This window comes from Poecilia reticulata, chromosome 3 (assembly GCF_904066995.2).
Source record: "Poecilia reticulata chromosome 3, P_reticulata-male-v2, whole genome shotgun sequence".
Classification (NCBI taxonomy): domain Eukaryota; kingdom Metazoa; phylum Chordata; class Actinopteri; order Cyprinodontiformes; family Poeciliidae; genus Poecilia; species Poecilia reticulata.
The window spans coordinates 31,829,196-31,851,083 of NC_088832.1; the positions used below are offsets into that span (position 1 = coordinate 31,829,196).

Genomic DNA, 21,888 nt, shown 5'->3' on the forward strand with positions numbered 1-21,888 from the left:
GGGTTGTCTTGGCAACCAGGTTTTTGGACTTTGGTGGAAAATTCATGAAATGCTACAACCGCGTCCACCTGGAGGTAACCGGTTCTGCATCGTGTTAGTTAGGAAGCAGTGGAGATTTATGACTTTAAGCACCACTCCTGAGTAAGATTCCTCTGTTCAGTTAAACAAACTGCATATTTATAACAACATAAAGCACCAAGACTGTCAGCAGCTACTCAGTAGAAAGTATCTTCTACGTATAGAAGGTAAACTAGTGAGGTATATTCAGTGAAAGCAACTTTCTTTTATAAATTGCATTTGGTGTGAGGTCTTAAACATGACAATGATTCTACAAGCTGCTTTGCAACCTTCAGTGCTAATGAAGTAACAACCAAGCAACAGTAAACCAAAAGGTCTCGCTGGATGCCATTACCTAAACTGTGATCCCTTTTGAAAGCAACAAAATCTGTCTGCTCTTGTTCATCACATATGTCATAATGCTATGAAAGTGTCATAAGCTCTAATTAATCGGAACAGTAAAATTCCAGTTCAAATCTGCAACAGCCTGCAAAGCCATCAAAGTGTATGTGAATCCAATTATAGCATCCCTGTGATACCATCAAAACAAAGGCAATGGCTGCAGGCAGGACAAAGCGCAGCTAATTATATTAAGCCTGTGATGGAGATTGGAAGCAGCTGTTAGACTGAGTCTGTGCGCCCTAGCAGGAGTTTGGGACAGGAAAGAACAGCGTTTAATTGCACCATGCTGAGGTTCCTGCACCAGTTGGCAGTCACGGATTTTAAAAGAGGAACTTTTAAGATTGCAGATGACATTTCTCTGGGTGTGATAATGAGCAATGCTTAACAAGGAGCTTGTATTGCTTGATAAAAAAAAATAAAGACATTGCATCTACTTTTTTTTTTTCCAGTCAGACATTTTTAAAAGTTACATTTCAAGGAGCACAAACAGCACAGCTGGTGGTTTTACAGATCCTAAAAATACAAAAGATGAATCATTAAGGGGGGAAAGGATCAGATCTCTGTCTGTGCAGTGAGGTTTGTCAGGAGAATGAATGTGCGGCATTATTTAGACAGTAAATCGTTCATCATGTACCGGTTAGTGTGTGTTCGGTATGCAAAGATGATAGTCAGGAGTTAAATACATACTTTAAAAACAAGTCCTTAATAACAGATGTTGAATTTCCAGATTACTACATCCTGAAGTAGGTCAAAAAATACTTATTTTCTCAAAACACAACCAGAATTTGAAAAGTGATGCCTTTCTGTTATTTTGTATTCATTTTGCTGTCGCCTCACAGCATGAGGGCCAAGTTACGTGACATTTGCACACAATACATTCAATCAAGGCACTCTGGTTTCCTCCAAATCTAAAAATATACAAGATATCTCAAGTTATTGATCTTAGTTTAAATAGTTTTTTACCAAGTAGTTTTGGTCTAGTTTTGTGTCCAAATTTGTCGGTGCACTTGAAATATGAAAAACAAATTTAGGAAATATGAGCTTGTTTTTAATAAATAACTAATTATTTAGCAAATATTGACAAGTATTACTTTTACTGACACATTAATTCACTTATTTCCAGTGAATAATCTGCCAATGGAACTAGTACTTTCTAATAAATTTCAAGGAATTATTGACTGAAAATGTTGAGATTTTCAGTCAGAAAATTTTAGATTTTCTCAGAAATTTTCCAAAAACTTTTTACCACTTTAAACTTCAACATTTTCACTTTTGTTTTTCTAGAAAATTTCTGAGATTCTGAACTTTTCTAGGGGGATCAGGGGGGAGGAGGGAGGTTCCTAGCAAATTTTTGACTTTTCAAAATAAAAAAAATTCAAATGTCTTAATTTTTTTGGTGGAAATTTACTTTTTTGTTGTTGTTGTTGTTCCATCTGCAATGACCTGCACCTTAATTTGTGGTTCAGGTGAGATTTGAACCCAAAACCGTTTAGAAATGAGAGCATAGTGCTATGTTACACCAACATGTGCTGTGGTTGACTAAAAGGTTAATGTAAACATTAATGTAAACACCCAGGAGAAGAAAAACACCCAGACTTTGCCAAACTGCTATAATCTTAACCAGGCTGATTCTTTAAATCACCAAACAGAGAATTTCCTTCCTTTGGCAAGAGCCTGATAGTGTGGAGAACAGGATGCAGCCCGTCTCCCTTTACAGTAGGTATGACACTTGTAATGGTTTCTTGGAGAAGGGATTAGCTTCCTCCAAGTGTGCACACAGGCATTAGCGGGAGTTTTTCGATAAACATGTAACATACCACACTGAGGTTCCCTCAACTACTAATTATACGCCGTTCACACATCACTGCTTACCATCTTTCCTCTGGTACCAGTGTCACATTTTGCAGTTTTGTGTTCTTCAAGGAATCTTGTGACTGGAAGGACGGTTTTGTAGAAAGGGATTAGAAACTCATTCTGAGACTAGATATTAAGCTTCAAGGATAGTTTTATGTTTGACTTCAGCAACCAGAAACTACTGAGTTGGAAGCAGACGGACAGAAAACACAGCTCCTTATAAATGTTGACTGAATGTAGTTATTCTGATATTTGCGGTGAAAGGAAGAGAAACAGAAATAGAAAACCAATAAACCAGAGGATGTAATTTAAAAATGCAGCTGAAACCAGATATTATACACACCATATACAAAATTATACGTTTTCTTAAGATTTCACACCAAAACGAGGACAGAAATACAAACCGTCTATATTTGGACTGAAAGGCCACTCAGTGAGAAAAAGCCGTTACTGCAAAAGCAGCATAAAAACTAGTTTGCAGACGGTATTTGAAACATTTCCTGTGATCTGACAGTTCAAGTTTTTGAAGAACTCAGAAAAACTCATAACTTAAAATGGAGAAAAATAAACAAATTTAATGGAAGAACATGAGATTCTTCCAAAAAGGGTCATCTGTGCTGTACAGTGTAAACAAACATCTGGTTTAAACTGTAATTGTAGCACCATAAAGCAAGAAATATGTATTAAAATGTACTAAAATTTGAAAACAAATAATGTTGTAATTATTTAGCTTTTAATAGCAGAAGATCAGAGCTCTGAAAAAAAAAAATCTAAATGAATCTTTGGAGTACAACACAGCTTCACAGCAAAGCCATTAAGTAAGAAACAGAATCTTACAGTAAATGTTCATGATCTCGACCCAAACAAATGATATTGTGCAGAAATGATGCAGGTTTTAGGTCAGTCTGTGACAAGATCATGATTCTTACGTCCAAATAAAAAGGGACTTGGTGTGTGGTGTGTCTAGTCAATGTTTCTGTGCTCTGCTCTTAATTTAACATCAAGGGGCCAATAGAGACACATCTGTCTCTTTAAAAGATATCACACTCATGTACGATGAATAATTCAGACTGAATAATTCCTCTGAGGTTGCTGTGAGGTGGGACCATTGTCTCGCCTCCTCTAGCAGCAGGACAGGCAGAAATCTCATGCATAAAAGATGAAAAGGTTTGATAGCCTCCGTTGGATTCAGCGACCGGGATTTCAGAGTCGTGGCCTGGCTTAGCTGTGAACTACCCTCAGCCTCCCGGGCCCAGCTGCATGGGGCTCCCTCAGCAATATCTGTGCCACTTGCAACCCAGCTCTTCTCTGCAGTCAGGTGGGGGTGTGGAAGGGGGGAGTTATAAATAGCAACAACATGGATGCAGGAGAGACTGAGACCTCACAGAAATTTCTCAGTTTCCAGACAGCTCTGACGAATCACGCAGAAGCTTCATTGAAGAGACTTTTTTCCACTAAAACCGTGTTATTCAGCCCATGCTCCTGGTGTATCCATGTTTATCAAGATTTCCAAAATATGTCGTCACCCATTTCTCCTCCGTAAGCCGCCTACTGGGTAATTTTAGTGTATCCTAGGTAATTAAGCGCTAATTCGATCTCATTAATGTGCCTTTTTTTCCTTTTCTATTTCGTTACCTGCAGCTTAGCGCCATCCTGGAGAGAACGGGCAGATCCATTCAAGTGGAGCCAAACCTTGTGACGACCCGATCGCCTGACATGAGCATGATAACATTTAACTTGAGCGCATCAAAGATTGGCATGCTTCGACTTTCTAAAAGAGGAACAGCGTGCACAGCGCTGATATCCTCAGAAAAAAAAGAAAAAGGAAACCTGCAGAAATTATTGGCTTGTCTTGTTAACCCTCCAACATTCCTGGGTACACAGGAAACACCTGCATGTCTTATGATAATATAAGGGCAAAAATGTGTGGTTTAGGCGTTTGTGCATCGATTATGTGCCAGCAAACCACTAGAGAAAACATATCTGGCCATCAATACGATCATAAATTCAAACTCCTCAGCAGAGATGATGGATTAAATCACAGCTAATATAAAAATAAGCCTGTGAGTGTTTGTATTGATCCAAACGCTAACTCTGTCTCGACAAGGACAGACCATCAGAAGCCCTGAAGTGGGCAAAACACCACTTAATATATTAGGAGAAAAACTGCTGACAGTGTAGACTTTTTAAAGAGGCATCAAAACGTGTAGGATAAAAAAAAATGGTTATAACAAAAAAAATGGCTAATTCAAAAAAGAATGGCTACAAAATACGTTATGCTATTCCTTTTGTTAAACCGCAACTATTTTTGTCATGTTTTATTCTTTCAAAAGAGCCGATATGTCAAATTTACTTTTTTTTTTTAGCTTTATGTCGGCATCATGGAGAAACATTGTGATGACGCGCTAAAGGTGAAGTGTCAGAAAAAGTAGGAGCTTCTTAAAGAGACAGAGTTCAATTTCAAGGCATCAAATTGCAAAGTCAGATTTCTTTTAAGTTATATTTGACACATGCAACATTTTCATAGCAACTGACTAACAGTTACTTTATTGTGCTGTAAGGTGGCGCCAAAATACATAATACCAAACCTAAGATACATTTTTGGGCATATTAAAAGGAACCAACAAGTGGATAAAAAGTCATTTTTGTGCTACATGCAAATATCTAAGTGGTCATACCTGGATTAAATCAACATCTCTTTACTAATCATCAATAAAAGCAGTCATATTTTGCTAAATAATTTCAGACAACCTTTAATTCCTGTTGGTTTTTACCTGAACAGATCTCTGAGCCTGCAGACCTCGGCCTCAAACATTACTGAAAGTCTGACACTCCGTCCTTCACACTTACTTTTGTAGAACCACCACATTAACCTCCAAGACTTTAAGGGTTCTTCAAGTCAAACATTCGATCAACCAGCAACCTCCTGGCAGAGGCTCCCACTCAGGGAGAGTTTCTCTCAGTAAGGGTTCAACTAAACTCTAATGCTAACCCCAAAAACATTTACACCTTTTCAACTCGTTCACATTTTGTAAAGTTACAATCACAAAGTTCAATGTGTTTCAGAGGGGGCAAGCAAACACAAAGTAATGTACTTTTATGAATTAGAAGAAAAATGACTGCAGGAGGTCTGAATGACTCAAAGCGTTGAGAAATAAGACCTGTGTGGAAAAAAAAAACTCTTTCATTCAAACCAAAACACACACAGACAGGTCAGGGATTAAATTGTGAGATGTCCAAAGTTTAAGATGTGTTTTTTTTTCAGCCTAACCCTGTTTTTAACTCATACAAAAAGCCCTGATTGATCCATCATCTGAAAATTTAATGGAAGGTCAATGTAGAGAAAAAGCTAAATAAGTAGCATTACCGTACTTAGTTTTCTGCAAGCTACAAGAAAGTAAACGGTGGTGGCAGCATCATCATGTATGGAGCTAAACACAGAGTTATTGTAAAAGCAAAACTATAGAGGCTGCAAAAAAGTTAAGAGTAAAACTTAATCCGAATGAGAATTTGTCACACAATTTATAAAATTATGGTCACTAACGCTCAAGTTTCTCTCTGTTAGCTTGAGTTGTTCACACTGCTTTTAAAAGGCAGCAAAAGGTCGAGGCCATCTACACACAGCATATTTTTAAGATTTTTATGAGTAAAAAATTCAGAAAATCATGCATCATTTTCAAAAGATTCCCATCAGTTTATACTCGGCTCATCAGTGGACTATTCAGTCAGATAGACCTGCTACAAACAGCAGACAGAAATGAATGAGACTTTATTTTTTTTAAACACGTGCAGGATCTGGTCAGATTAAAAAAATCCAAACTACAGCTGCATAATCCCCGATGGCTCCAAAAGGACAGTAAGGAAATCATGCAGCACATAGTTAAGGAAGCTGCTGCAGCATGCAGTGTTTGCAGACAGTAATTATTGTAAACTCTGTGCCCCATTTTTGTTAAGACTTTGAGAAATTGTTTTTAGCATCGTTAAGACGCAACACTGTTTACAATGCTTTTCTTAAACATCCTTGCATGATTCATGTACTTTCTTTATCTTCAATAAATAAATTAACGTTCAATTCTCATGATTAAGGACCTTGGTGCATTTCTCAACTCTGCTGTTTATGTATGTATGAGTTTTCCCATCCTGATTGCTTTTTAAACAACTGTAATAGAAAAGAAGAAAAAAAGTAGTTTAAACTTCTACTTCAAGCCCAGGTGGGAAGTGATAGAGATCTGGCTGTTGGAGAAAAGGCGGACTGTGAATTCCCGCTACGCTCAGCTCCCTTTACTCATCTCATGAGTAAATAATTTGGCATCTCCGTTTGTTCTTCTGTGATCAACTTATTTCCTGGACAGGCCGATAGAAAAAGCCAATGTTTTCTACTGAAGCTTTGAAAATAACTGTTGCCACAAGCAATGTGGTCTTTCCTCTGCTCTTCACCAGAGGTGGACTCGAAATAGTCCAAAGAAGCAAAAACAGGTCGATTAGATGGTTTGTTTTAAGAGTAGAAACATTCACAGCTAGTCATCGGTGCAAGGGGAACAACTTTAAAAGTTATTTTTAAAAAAAGGTGTAAACATTATGACTTTTTTCTAACTTGGCTCTTGTGCCTTAATTATGTCCGACAATTTGTAGAACTCCTTCAAACCATAAGGTAATGCAACACCTTTAGTTTTTATGCCACCGTTTATTTTGAAAATCGAATCATTAGTTCATTTAAGTTCTGTTTAAATAGTGACTACAAAGAAAACACAAAATCAGCCACTGCAAGCGAAATTAACCTGCTTGGCACACCTGCAGCAGTCAATGAAAGACAAAAAGGCAGGACGAAATGTGTCACTCAGCTGATTTAATGATGTCCGCTCCTTCCTAATGCTAACTTGCTAATTAGATACGATTAAGATGTTGAAATGAAAACTAAAGAGTTAAATCTGTAACGTGTAACAGTGCTGTACAAACCACAGACCAGAAAAGAGATTGAAAAAATTACACTAAGGTGGAAAATATGTTATATATTTCACAAAAATTACAATGTGGAGGCTCAGCATGATCCCATCATCAAGAGACGATGATGAGCCTGAACCAGCAGTGGTTCAGTCCAGTATCTGATACGTGCTGGTTTGTCAAAATCATCATTTAGTCCAGGGCTGTCTGAACTTTTCTCTATGTGGGCCAAAAATGTAGCCTCAAAAGTAATCATGGGCCGAAAAAGAAAAAAATGTTAAAGTAGCTTGATATTTATTGCAAAGACAGAAGTTGAAAAGGATTTTTTTCAACTTCTGTTGACTAGCCAATTAGTCGGCTAGTCGACTAATTGGCTAGTCGACCAATTAGTCGACTAGCCGATTCTTTTCTCTGCAATGACTTTTTTCTGGGCCAGCCGACTAGTCACATGACAAAACAGATTTTTCCAAGGAAATGAAAGAAGGTGGACTAGGTGAGTTCGTCAGAAAGCTCAAATTGTATAAAAATATAAATAATTTAACAAAGACAATCTGTAAATTATAGCATAGGGTCCCGCAATAGGGGCGTTGCGCGGCGCGGTGGTTAGCGCGGCGCCCCGCATACAGAGACTTTAGCCCGCGGTAGTCAGGAGTCCGACTCCCGTCCTCCATTCGCTGAGCCCAGGCCTCTCTCCGCTCTCTCTGCCCCCTTACAGTCAGATTACTGTCAAATAAACTAGTGCAGAAAAAATCCTTTAAAAAAAAAAAAAAAAAAAAGACCACCAACGCGTCATGATGTCAGGCTTTTTTATCCCCCCAAATGATCAGCGTCACCGGTCCCTGCGTATTGAAGCTTCTAACCTGGCAGCTTTACGCTCTTATAAAAATATGGTTTGACTACATCTGGAAACTAAGTCCAAGCTTCATCCTGAGGGTCTGATAGAGGCGATCTCTGTCTGCATGTCGGTTCACAGAGCCGCTGCTGAGTCAGCAGAGCTTCCTGCTGCGCATCGGGCGGAGGAGCAGCAGGAGGCTTCATTGAATTCAACTGTAACCAAACGGGATCCGTTCATAATAAGTTTGGTTTGTGTTGTTCCAAAAGCGCCATTGTGGTCAGTGTGATAATTTGACTCCTATACGAGTAGCTATCCAAAAAATAAAAAACTCAGACCCACTTTGAGCAACGAACTTTTCTCCGCTGCTCACGGAGAATGATCTGCTTATTGCTCTTCTGCATAATAGACTTAGTAAAAGCGGGAGAAGGGAAGGGGTGTCAATATTTGCCGTGAAAATAGCTGATAAAGCCTCCAAGCAGTTGTGAAGGGGTTTTGCGCTTACGTCACTATGACGCCATCGCGACTAGTCGACATCGACTCAACTATTATGATGTAGTCGACCTTAAAAAAATATGTGGTCGTTCAACCTCTAGGCAACGGTGGATATGGAATAAAAAGAGAAATTTCTGCCAAAAACTCAAATTTAAAAAAGAAATTCTCAACATTTGAAATTCAGAAATTTTCAAGTTTTTTGTAGAAAATTTATATTTAAAAAAAATTGTAGCAAATTTTAGGTTATTTCTAGAAACTTCCTGAGGTAATTCTCAAAATTTCTGAGTTTTCTGGCTGAAATGTACTACTTTTTTTATACACTGGCCCCAACATGCTGCACCATATTTTAAATGTTATATTAAGACGACAGATATCTAGTTCTCAGATGGAACCGATGTGCTGACTACGCTGTGGGGGAGATGTTCAATTATTCATTTTTGTTAAAAATTGTGTCATTTTAAAACTGCCAATTTACTGTTCATATAAGACCAATTTCAAGTTTCACAACGTCTACTTTTTTCCTCCTAATAAAAGAAGTAGTTTACTACAGAAGCCCAACAGATGAGGCACAATATGCAGAATGAAAAAAAAAATGTGATGAGATTTGCATTTCTACTTTCTTATGAGCAGTAGAGTGGAAAAAACAAAATGGCTTTAAAATTCCTAGTATTTCAGTTTTGCAGCAAATCAAAGAAAAATAATCTTAAATGTTTTTCCTTTATGTGTTTAATCTTTACAAAATGCTTTTTTACTCAGACAAATCTGCATTTTCACACTTTATGCAAATTAAACATCAAGATGTAGCACATTGCTAATGAGCTACATCTTGATCCGATTGTATCTTGACATTAAAAACAAAGAAATGAAATATAATAGGAAAACGAACGAGGTTGTCAACTTTCTCTTGGTTTAAGCAAATTTTATTCAAGAAAAATAAAGTTCACCTGATGTGGGTGTCAAGATTATGTTATGTTTTAAGGTGATATTTAGCAAAACAAGAATGGTTGGTTGAAAACGACTAATATTAACCACTTAGTGAAGCATGTATTAATATTTTACATCCAAAAAAAAGTCAGTTTTGTTGCTGGGATTAATTAATTTGTTTCATGGGATTAATCCATCCATCCAAAACAGATTATAGAATGTGCTTTGATATGTTAAATTACTAATTGTGAATAATTATTGTGCACTTTTACTGTCTTCATTTTATCTATTGTAAGTACAAACAACAGATTTTCACACTGTCTCGTTAGTAGATTCTTTTTTTTTTTTACTTTTAAAAACATTTCTGCTGTCATAACATCCATGTTTCTCATTAAACAGAGTTGTTCCTTTACTATGAGCTTAATTAGGAAAAGCTTACAAATATGGTGGCCATTCATGAGTAGATCAGTGTTGTTTAGGCTGTTAACCTTTCCTTGATCTGCCAAAAACCCCTAAATATGCTTTTCATTAAGTATGATTGAGAAATAAAGGTGTTAAAACATCAGCGTTTGTCTAATTTAAATTTGTTTCATTTGATGATAATGAAGTTTTCTATATTTTAATTTGTTGAATGGGTTTGTGTATAACTGAATTTGAACCAGTCTATACATTATTGATAATTTCTGTTTATAAATCTTTTTTTTAAAGTGCCTTGAGATTGCATTTGTTGTGAATTGCATCCAAGTAAATAAAATTAACTGAATCAAATTAATGCATACATCCAGATACAAAGCAACTATTTTTTAAATAGCTATTTGTAGGAATCTTAAAAGTTGCATCTTTTATTATAAGCGACAAGAAAATATTCCTTTATAAGATGGAAGTTGCCCTGTGTAGCCAAGCTTTTCTGCATTTTTTGTTGAACATACATTATGTGTATATTGATGTCTGTAACTTCAGAATAGAAAAGCATACCTTTGATCTCTGTTGAAGGTAATTTTTTGCTTTATGTACGGTTTACATGCAACAGTAGGCTTATTATTAACAGGGACAACAAGCAAATGCGGGTCTATAGAATGGGTTTTTGCTTTTAATTATGTATGAAAAAATTGACTTGAATCAACAGGAGGGTATATTAGTCGTTAATTACAAACCCGTTTTGTAGTCACGCCAGTCTGCAGAGTTATGTGTTAAGCATAATTGACCTAAAAGGCTGAGGAGGCGTTCTAAAAGATTTCACAGAATCAAGATCAAAGCTGCACTCGTTACCATTTAACCATTTAACATTAATGATTCTGTGCAACAGCCGGTGAAGAGCAGAGGGATATACACTGTCCAGAAATATTGAGCTCAACTCAATGCTACAAACTACAGTTTTGAAAGCTCTTTTATGTCCAACAGCTGATTTTACACAATGCACAGAATGGAACTGCATTGTGACTCCTTAACCCATCCTACCATCCTCACCATGCAGCCTATTTCATGGTCAGAGGTCACTGTGTGGTAAAGCTTTACTTAACCTGTGTGTTAGGCATGAAGATGTACATAAGGTGGAAAAAACGGAGCCATTTTGGAACAAATAGAGTTCTGGTGGAGATGGAAAGACTGAACGATTGACTGGAAAAAAAAAACCTGCACTGTTATACGCGTTTTATAGTGAAGTGGTACAAGGCTCCTTGATACGGGCCGTCATGTCAGCAACGCTGCGTTTTGCACGTCAAAAACGGATCCAACACCTCAAGTTGGACACTTGTGAACTTTGAAGTAAGACGTCCGATAAAGAAGAAAAAAAAAAAAAAAAAGCTCTAGACGCATTGGGAGGAACCTCGTACCTTTTATTCCCCTCACTGCAAAAAACAAAATCTTAGTTATTTTGGTCTTCTTTCTAGTGCAAATATTTTACACTTTAAATTAGAAACCATCTTAAGAGTAACTTTTCAATAAGATAGAGGCTTGTTTTAAGTAAATAACTTCTCAATATTGATGAAAGGTTTCTAGTTCCATTGGCAGGTAAATTAACTGATAACATGAGACAAATGTTTCGTTATAAGTGAAATAATCTACCAATGGAGAAAGTACTTTTTCATCAGTATTAAGGGATTGTTTACTTAAAACACATCTGTATACATTTTGCTAAAAAGTTACTTGTAAGTTAGTTTTGTTTTATTTCAAGTGTACTAAGATATTTGCTTTAGAAACTAAACCAAAAATACAAGATACTTGGTAAGATTTTTGTTTCTGCGGTGATCTCGGTCTGTTTGTACAATGGCGGATGATATATTGAGTGCCTTTATTTGCTGAAAACAAATATGTCTCCGCTCCATGTTTGGATTCACTGGAGGTGTTGTGAGTTTTGCGAGCCAACAGGGATCGCTTTCATCGCTATTCTCATCTCACCTGAGCCCAGGTTGATGGCCTGCATCTCCTGGCAGGACAACAACGGTGGATTTTCTGACCCCAAAGTCGGCCATACTGGACACGCGTCAAATGCTCAGAACACTTCAAACATGCCCCAAACTGACAGACATTCATGTAATCCAGACACTCAAATTGCGCTCGGTCGGAAAGCAGCACAAGTCAGATCTGTTTCCAGTCAGATTTGGACTCTGTCAAGTTTGCCTTCAGTCATGCATTGTGTTCATAATCTTTGTGGACAGAACTTCTAGGTGTTGAGTGTTTCCAATTTGGTGGTCTCAGCTTTTCACAGACGATGTCCTTCATCAGGTCATGATCTCCAGCTTTTACCGGATCAGATCGCAGAAACAATGGACCACCACCAGAAAACGGCAGAGTGCCCTCTTCAGGTTGGTGTCTTGGTCATAAAGTAAAAAAATGGAGGTTGGTTTGTCTGCAGTGAAGTTTTGTCAAGCATGATATGCCTGTAGTTTCAGTGAAACAGTTAAAGTAACAAGATTTTTCCTCCATAAAACACCCGCTAATGAATCAACACTAGAGTCCTTACAGAAAAATATAGTATAGCATGAGGCCCGAGCACCTGTTTAAATTTAAGTTATATACTCTTTACTAAAATGAATCCGGCAGTTCCAAAAAGCCCCCACAGGAACATGAGAAGAACAAACTATAATCACCACTACTTTGAATCTAAAGCAAAGCTCAGACCAAGGCTGGCCTGAGTAATGAGGCCGACACTCTGGGCTGCAACGTGGAATAAGAATATAGGTCAGGCTTCATATGGAAAAAATGTACTTTATTCAGTATATAGGATGTTTCAGCAATGTAAGCAGTTCTGTTACATTTAACTGCAAAAAGCAAAAGGTAAGAACAAATGTGCAAATATCTTAGCAATTAGCTGAGCTTTGTTCAATGCTTTCAGCACAGTGGGAGTTTAAATATTTCCATTTCTTTTAGTGGTTATGTTGGATCAGAGTAGTTACATTAAACAGGGGGTCAATTTTCACATTCTGAGTTCAGAAAGAATGGAAATAAATGTTAGATAATTATCCTCATGCGCTCTGAAAAAGGGAAGTTTGATAGAACAGAAAATATTGAGTGATATTAGAGTCAAAAACTAATTAAACTACAATCTTAGTTTTTTTTTTCTTTGAAAAAAGTAGCAGTTTTAGCCTGATGCAACACTTTCAGTGAAACCATGCTACTGTTTTCATTATATAGAAAAATCTCTGTCTAATAGTCACCATGTGGGATTTATAAACCCACAGCTTATATTGCAACACTCACATTCAGAGTCAGGATCCCACATCATAGGTTTCCCTCACATCATGTAGCTCTAATTCCTGAGAACCTTTAACGCAACATGCACAGATTATTAATGCATTTTATTTAGTATTTATGTATTTGGGAAAACAATTTAGTAGAAAATGGTGATTTGTCTTATAGATGAAAGTCTGAAAAGTCCAGCAGGCATACACATTTAGTCTTATAGAAACTGATGTCCCCAAATACAATCCAGCATAACAAATTGAGTCCATAATCTTGGTGCATTTACAACTGTTCTGTGAAGACATTTTATTCTATTGGAGAACATTTGTCAACAAACAAGGATCGTAAAGTTTAAAGCAGTGCTGTTAGAAAACAAGATCCCAAGCCTCTTGCAGAAAACTGTTCAAGTCATTATTTGAAAATAAAAGAGGTTTTACACTTCAATCCAAATAAGAAGACCAATCAAGAACAAAATTAATCAAACATATTGCTGGATGGATCTGCAGATATCCAAAGCATAGATGGAAAAATGTTGACATAAAAAAGATTAGGAATAAGGTAACCTGGTCAAACTATCCCAAAATGTAACCTTATTGACTGAGGTGCAGAAGTAGCCATTTGGAGTAAAAAGTCCCGTTAAACATCACCCAAAACACACCATCACCACTGTGAAACATGGTGGTGGCAGCATCATGCCATGAGGATATTTTTCCGGTGGTGCGACAAGACAATAGGTCAGCACTAGTTCAATTGGCAAATTATTTTCCCTTCAACGTTGGAAAAATATATTTTTATATTAAATAATCTCCCAGTGGAACTAGTCATTTTTAATCAATATTAATGAATTATTTACTTAAAATAAGCTTATATCTTGCTAAAATCCTACCTAAAGTTAGTAGTCTTGAAATAAGACAAAAGTAAAATATTTGCACTAGAAACTAGATCAGAAATACTTGCTAAGATTTTGTTTTTGCAGTGAGAGGATAATCCTGTAGGAAGAAATCAGATTGCAGGTGGATGTTAGGCTTCCAGACAGAATCTTTAGAAACATTTAATCGTTGCCGTTTACAGATGGTATCCGTCCAGTCTGACTGAGCTTAAGCTGTTTCTCAAACAATGGCCAAAACTTTCAGTCTCTTGGTATTTTAAACGTGGTAGATATACTCCGAAAGAACTGCAGCAATAATAACTAAGAAAGAGCTTCCAAAAAGTATTGACTGAGAGCCATGAATACAGGTTATCTTAAAATCTAATTGTTCTTTCATCTAAAATTCCAATAAAAATCAAGGTTTATGCTCATAAGTCAACAAAATGTGAATATCAGTAATGAAATCACGACACAAAGACGATAAGAGTTCATCCTGTTGCGTCCTGTTCCAGTGCAAATATATTATAATAATCCTAATAATAAGACACATCAACTTAAAAGTAACTTTTCAGCAAGATTTAGAGGCTTGTTTTAAGTAAATAATTCCTTATTATTTAAATTTAAAAAGTACTAATTCCATTCCCAGATAAATTAACTTATAACATGGGGATGTTATGAATGAAATAATCTGCCAATAGGCAAATGGAGCAAGCTTTTTTTTTCATCCCTATAAAGGAATTATTGACTTAAAACCAGTTTCTATATCTTGCAAGTATTTTTGTTTTATTTCAAGCATACCAAGATATTCACTCTAGAAACTAAACAAAAATTCTCGGTAAGACTTTGTGTTTTTGCAGTGAATGTAAACTGCAGCTCATGTTTAGCTACGTGGTTACGGTGCTTTCAAATATCAATCACCTTTTTTTAAGTAATGAAATATTTATGGAACTTCAGCTGGTGTCACTTAGCGGAGCAATCTGGGTTACCAAGCCATGACAGAAGCACAGACTGTATAACTGATGTATTAACTAGGTCACAACACAAGCAAGTCCAGTATTCCCAGTTGGACTACCCTGCTGTTTCCCCTGCTATCTGGCTGCTGCACAAACTCTTGGATCCTGGAAACTGTCAAGAGAAAAGGCTGGAGGAGGGGGAGGGAGGCTGTGTGTATGAACTAAGTGAGAGCAGTTGTGTTTCCCTGGCGGTATTGAGTCCAGAATCTTGGACAGCTTTACATCAGTAGAGCTGGCCAAGCAGCCCGGTCTTCATTTATGTAGAGCCAGTGGCGAACTGAGCCAAGCACTCCAGAAAATAAAACTACTGCACACACACAGAGAGATCTGTGAAGTCCTCATCATTAGCATTTCTCTTACCTGTAGCAGACACATTCAGTTTGTAATAATAATTTAAAAAAAAATCTTCACAAAAGCGGTAGAGGACTAAGAATAAGTCGGATTTAAAGCAACTGAAACTGCTGCTGCATCTCACAGGTTTGAACAGATAGTAAACAAATACATGTTCACAAAAGATCCCCGTTATGCTTCTGGCTGTTGTGAGTTTTACAAAAAGAACTGGTAGAGGCTGCTGACATTTTCAGGCAGTCGGCGCCTCAGTCCAACTTTGCCAAGAGTCGAGCAAACTATAGATTTTTGCATCAGGCTGTCAGGTTTGCAGATTCAGCAGACGATCAAACATCAAAATAATTTTTTTTCTTTGAGTTCGTTGTATTAAAAGTCAGAAAACTAAGATTATTTTTTAAAAGCTGTGACATCTTTTAATAAAACAATTTGTCTTTGGAGAACTCCTCTCTTTATATCCAAAGACTCATCTCTCTCCTCTCTGAATGAAATACACTTTATTGTGTCCTTCCACTCTCCATCAACTCTGCCTCTACTTTCAAACCTGCTCTGCAACCTTTCATCGAGTGGAAAACCCACCATTCAAAAGAAAAACTACTTAAAACACAAAACCACGGGGAAAATGTCATTTCATCCTTTCCGTTTTCCCCTTTCCTCCCTCCAGGGCTTTAAACAGTCTGACCACACGCTGTGCTCCCTTCATTACGCTCACAATAAAACGCAGCTGATAGCAGCTATATGCGGCCAGTTGCTGGGATTACACAGAAGCAAGCATTAGAAACAATCACAGTGTGGTGGAAATCCGAGGCAGACTGCGCGCTCAAGTGTGTCCAGAACGACTCTGAGCATCTGCCGCCTCGGACAAATTAAATGTGGAGTAATTATGAGTGGAGGCTCCCCGGAGTTGTCTGACTCAACACACTCCGACACCAAAAGGTGTGGCGCTGCGTGGGTTTGCTCTCACTAATTAACAAAACCGAGGGCGTGCAGGAGCGCGCAGAGACCCACGGAATCAAAATAATGTTCCTTCAACTTGAGTTACGCGTCTTGCAGAGAAATGTTGGTCGTTACCTCGGAACAGGAAGGCTTTGCTGCCGTTGTGAAGTCCAGCCACTTGGGTAATTCCATAAGTGGCATTTGCCAGGTCAAGTTCGCTGATTATATCAATCTGGTAATCTTGATCTGATCCGAAACCAAAAGCTGAACAGAAAGAAAGATGAAGGTTAGGGAAACGAATACAGTTTAAAAAAAACATCCACTATAAAAACAAAATTAGTTATTTTAAAAGCCTCTTTTGGAGCAAGTTGCGCAGTGGTTATGTAGATACTTTATTCATATCGCTGCATCTCCTGCCTGCAGTCATCACCTGTGCTCTCCACGGGCTGTAGGCTCTCTGCGCGTTAAAGGTGCAGGTAGAAGGTTTCATCTGTTACTCTGTCAGTTCTGTCGCTATTTTCCGCAGGTAACTTATGCAACACACAATAATCACTAAATCCAAAGACGCTGAGGGGAATCTCAACTTGGCCATACATGCACAGCGGAGAAAGAGACCAAAAACGTAAACAAGCTCAAGTTAAAACAAAATCCCTCACTGCGGTCAAGCATTTTTCGTGCGCTCACCTGGTTTGGTGAAAAGGAAAAACAACGACAGAGCTACGTAAATATCCATCTGTGCCGGAGTTGCGTAGTACAGAGTCCGCGAGTTGTGCGCTCCGCTGTGAATCCACACCAGCCAACAACTCTGGTCCGTCTGGCGCTGTGCGCTGTTCACACCTCGTCTGGATGTAGATGAACGGAGGAATGGTCCACGGCGCGAGCGCAGGGGTTCCCTACCGGAGAAAAGCACGCGACGCTTTAATGTTTGCACGCGTCTGATGAATCTCCGCGCGGCATAAGGAGGCAGAAATGTGCGCTTCTTACCCCAGATGGAAAACAGCCAGACTGCGGATAGATATTCCGGGTGCAGATGCAACTATCAACCAGTGCTGTCCCCCCGTTCAGACGGCAGAAAGTTCCGGTTTTGAAGGTGAGGAAGGAGGTTTGAAATAAAAACTCGGAGAGCGGAGAGTGTGGGAAATTATCTCACCGATATGTGGATTGCTCCTTTTTCTTATACGTCTTTAAAAAATGATCAGGTTTTCAGATTTCACAACTCCAGCTCACTTTTCTTGGCCAATATCTGAAGGAGGAATTTATTTCCTGATCAGTTCTCTCAGCTCCCGAATCTGTCAAATTGTCTTTTCACCTCTCCGTCGTCTAACAGCCATGGGATTTTCACCGCTGCTCCATCCTGCCTCGCCTCCTCCTGTGGCCTGTCCTTATTGTGAACCATTAATCATACTCCTACTCATCCCTGCCTCTAATTTGTGTACATTGTCAGGTTGTCTGGGTTACCTTCATCTACACAACAGCAAAGGCAGAAGCACAATGTTCTCCACCTGCAAAACGGCTCAACTGTGACGGGATATTACCAGTGGCGGAGCTAGACTTTTAAAGTTGGGGGGGCCAAGGGGGGGCCAGGACTACCTCTGGGGGGGCAACATTTAAAATGTGTGTGTACATCTATCTATCTATCTAATCTATCGTCCTCCAACTTTTACATGTGTCTCTGCTCAAACACACCTGAATCAAATAAGCTGCTCATTTCCAGCCTATTGCAGAGATGAATGAATGCTGGTGAGGAAATTCAGACATTTTGGAGCAGAGGTGAATCTAAAGGTTGCAGGATGGTAGGTAGCCCTTGAGGACTGGAGTTGGTGACCCCTGGCCTACTGGATCATTTCAGTGGAGATTTCAGACTGTGGCAGGAAGCCGGAGTGCCCGGAGAGAAACCTGTCAAATCTTTTTACATTTTGTCCCATAAATTTAAATCAGACACGTTTGGTCCCAGTCAGATTTCTCCAGCTCAAAATGATTACTAATTAGATCTTCTAGGATTCTTTTCTTCTTCCGATGTTAATATTTGTAGCTCCTTTCCAAAGGGCCCTTTGTCTTCTTCCAGAGGAGGGACTGGAGAAACTAACCTCTGGTGTCTGATCACTTCTTTTCGTAAATGTAAATGAAACCGTTGTTGATCATGTCTTCACTGCAGTCGCTGTCTGCAGTGAAGACATGCTCGTTGTCTGCCTTCACGGTTCGTTCTCCCTTCATTAAGTAACAGTAAATGTCTGTCTGCTTTGGATCCCCACAGATGACGGAGGACAGGTGGTACGTCTCCGTCCCACATTCTGCAGGCACATCGATGGTCTGAGTGGCTTTTGTTCGGTATTCCCTGGTAAACCTATGCAGAAAAAACACCAGGACCTTGTTATCGGTCAGACAGTGTTTCTTCTGCCAGGGTGACCCGCAGCCTGAACAACGGCGTTTGCACGCCAAATCCAACCAGTATTCAAGCAGTATAGAAATACTGGTTGAAAATAATACTGGTGGAAGTGAAATGAGGGCGCCGTCGTTCAGGAGCCTGAGGGAAGTGGCTCCACAGTTAGAGCAGGAGTCGTTGTCATACAACTCTCTATCTGTGTCGCCACCAAACGAATCCAGCCAGACCAGCACAGACTCCAGCAAACTTTTTGTGTCGAAATCCTTTCCCCCGCCTGATGGCAGCTTCTTCTCCCTCAGCTCCATCAGAACTGGGGAAAGGTCTTCCTGACTAAAATGCTTGCCGGGCTGGCGGACAGCTGAGAGGAGGAGACTCCCACAGCAGGGGATGGACGATGCCTCCAGAAAAACCCTTTCCTGAGCGAGACACCGCTTGGTGACGCTCAAGTTTAGGACGCTCTGGAAGGCAGCGTTCACCCAGCTGTTCTGGAGCTCATTGGAGAACTTGAAGTTCTCCTCCTCTTGTCCTGGTCCTGCAGATGTCGTCCCTACATCTGGCAGATCTGAGCCAACGCCATCCACTGCATTAACGTCAGGGGAACAGGAAACCTCGACAGCAACAGAGACATTTACATTTAGAGCTGGTTTTTCGGACAAACAAGCAACTCTGTTGTGTTCTGAAATACAACGATCCCCGTCCGGGAAACGTTGTATTTCAAAGGACCCTGAGAAAGTGGCCTTCAGAGGACTACTATCCTGTAAGGATGGGACCAGCGAAACCAAAGCTTTGGCTGTCACTTCAGCCACAGCTTTGGCTGCGAGATCAGCCGCAGACCAATCTTCCCCAGCCGGGTTAGATTTTTCTGCGACTGCAGTCTCACCCTCACGTTGTACCATCGTTTCTGAACAAACCTCCCCAGCCGGGTCGGTTTGTCCAGAGACAGTACCATCGTCCTCTGTACTGTCTCGTTCAGAGGACGAGATGGAGTCCGAGGTCCCAACATCCAGCGAACAAACCTCCCCAGCCGCGTCGGTTCGTTCTTTGGAATTGGATGGAAATCCATTCCAAAACAGATCGTCCTCTTCATTCTGATCGTTTTCTTCGTTGCCATCCTTACCTGGAAAAAAACGATCGCACACTTTCTTCATCCCAGTCGTCACGGCATATCCGATGCCCCAACCAACCGGGAATATCAGGGGAACAAGCGCTGTCGCAAAACTGAACATTGTTGCTTTACACAATTGTGAAACTCCAAGAAATGTAGAAATGTCTGGATCCTGACTGATGCTTAGAGATTCCAGCATTCAAGCATTAGAACTTCTTTGATCTACTGTGATGTACATAATGTCACCTATGACCTCATCAGTGAGCTCACTGGACTTCTTGTGCAACGCCTTGCTTCTGATCGTTGCTATGGAAATGATCAGCTCAGCTCTGCATGACTCAAGCTGGCATAAATATTTAAATAAAACATTATAATTTTTATTTTACATGAAGAGATTAAAGGATTTGTATATGATTTAATTTTTGCTTTTGTGGTTTTCCATACCTGCTGTGGTATAAATGTTCTGAAGCCTTTTTCCACTATAATTTTTAATTACAATTACGGAAATTTATTAGGATTATTAATGTATTAATAATTGCACAGTGCTAGGAACAGTCTGTGACTTATTATATTTATTTGTATACATTTTCGCAGACAATTTAATGCTGTGACTATTTTACGAAACATAAGAAACAACAGGATCCAGCCCTGCACTTATACATCATTTTATTGAGGTCCAAAACTTAGAAGTTCTTGTCTTGCGTCATTCAGGAGTCTTGGGTATAAAAGGGCTTCATGATTGTATTTCAAAGGCAGATTTCAAGAACAACTCGGGCAAGAGTTTGGGTCAGACTGTGCTATTCCGGGATGTTGAGGTGTGCAGGAATCTTCACTATATATATATATATTATAAGTCCCTATGTTACGGAGAGAAAGCTTCTTCAATCAAGACAGGGCTCGGATGTCTTTTACTGAACATTTCTGTTCAGTTTTTATTGAGGAGAAAACGGCCCATGCTGATAACGGCAACAGCTGTTCGTTACCTAGCAACTAAAATCAACAGAAGCAAGACAGTGACAAAAGACAGAACCAGATCCTGTTAAGCATTCTTCAAAATAAAAGACTTCCTCTATCCAAATAAATCACACTTAAATATGTTTCACTTCACCTTTTGTAATTATATACAATCATGTTCAATTCAATTAATAATAATCATCATGTAAATTTTGGTTGACATATAATTGTAAATCAGCCACTTATCATGCAAATTATACTTAACATATAAGTGTAAAGACCAGTGGCGGAGCTAGACTTTTAAAGTTGGGGGGGCCAAGGGGGGGCCAGGACTACCTCTGGGGGGGCAACATTTAAAATGTGTGTGTACATCTATCTATCTATCTATCTATAATTTAAAAAAATAACCAAACTGAATATTTGGTTATTTTTAAGCCCCTCTGTCATTTGACATGTTATAATTAACACCTTTGACTGGCGCACATGGAGACATGATAGACTTTATGCAGAGTTCATCGCAGAGGAAACTAAAATCAATCAAATAAAAGATCCTTTTTGAATATCATCTCATGGACACTGAACTAAATGCGTCTTTCTGACCGAGAGCTGACAGCGTTTTGAAGAGGTATCGACACCTTGGTTAGGAAGCTCTGTTTGGACAGGTAACAATATTTTGGGTCGGACCAGAATTATTTGCCTGATGGAGGTTCGGGCTTCTAATGAGTTTACATTTAATGAGTTTGCAGCACACAGAGAAAACCTAAAGAGAATGTGATCTACTTATTGTAGTTTAAGTAGAGGAATAACAGCTGACTGTTGAGAGAGGAAAGAATTTAAAGTGCAGATCCGTTAGGCAGAAACAAGCGCAGAGCGCTGGGCAATAAATGCTCCACCGTTACGCTCCAACTAATCACACATGAGATGACAAATGCCAAATATACAATATATAGTTACACTGCTTAGTTAATGGTGTTTTAAAAACAAAACCAGTAAAAACTAGTTAATATGTCAGATTCCCTCCTCACCTCGTCTTGATAAGAACAGAGAGCAGTTCGCTGGTTTCTGTCCAGACTGTGATCAGCTGACCACTTGGTGCGC

The 21,888-nt window shown here is 39.0% G+C and overlaps 1 protein-coding gene across 2 annotated transcripts in view; it reads right to left on the reverse strand.

Moving 5' to 3' along the window:
• Positions 1-17,899, reverse strand: part of LOC103462905 (protein kinase C-binding protein NELL1) — a 237,735-nt gene extending 219,836 nt beyond the window's left edge. Inside the window, exons 1-3 of one of the 2 annotated variants that reach the window (XM_008405946.3) lie at positions 17,333-17,899; positions 17,033-17,241; positions 16,484-16,612 (exon numbers count right to left, since the gene is read on the reverse strand). In XM_008405946.3, the coding sequence (XP_008404168.2) occupies positions 16,484-16,612; positions 17,033-17,081 (178 nt within the window). In that variant the 5' untranslated portion in view covers positions 17,082-17,241; positions 17,333-17,899. The other variant, XM_081605463.1, reaches the window with a different exon arrangement.
• Between the last annotated feature and the right edge of the window lie 3,989 nt (positions 17,900-21,888).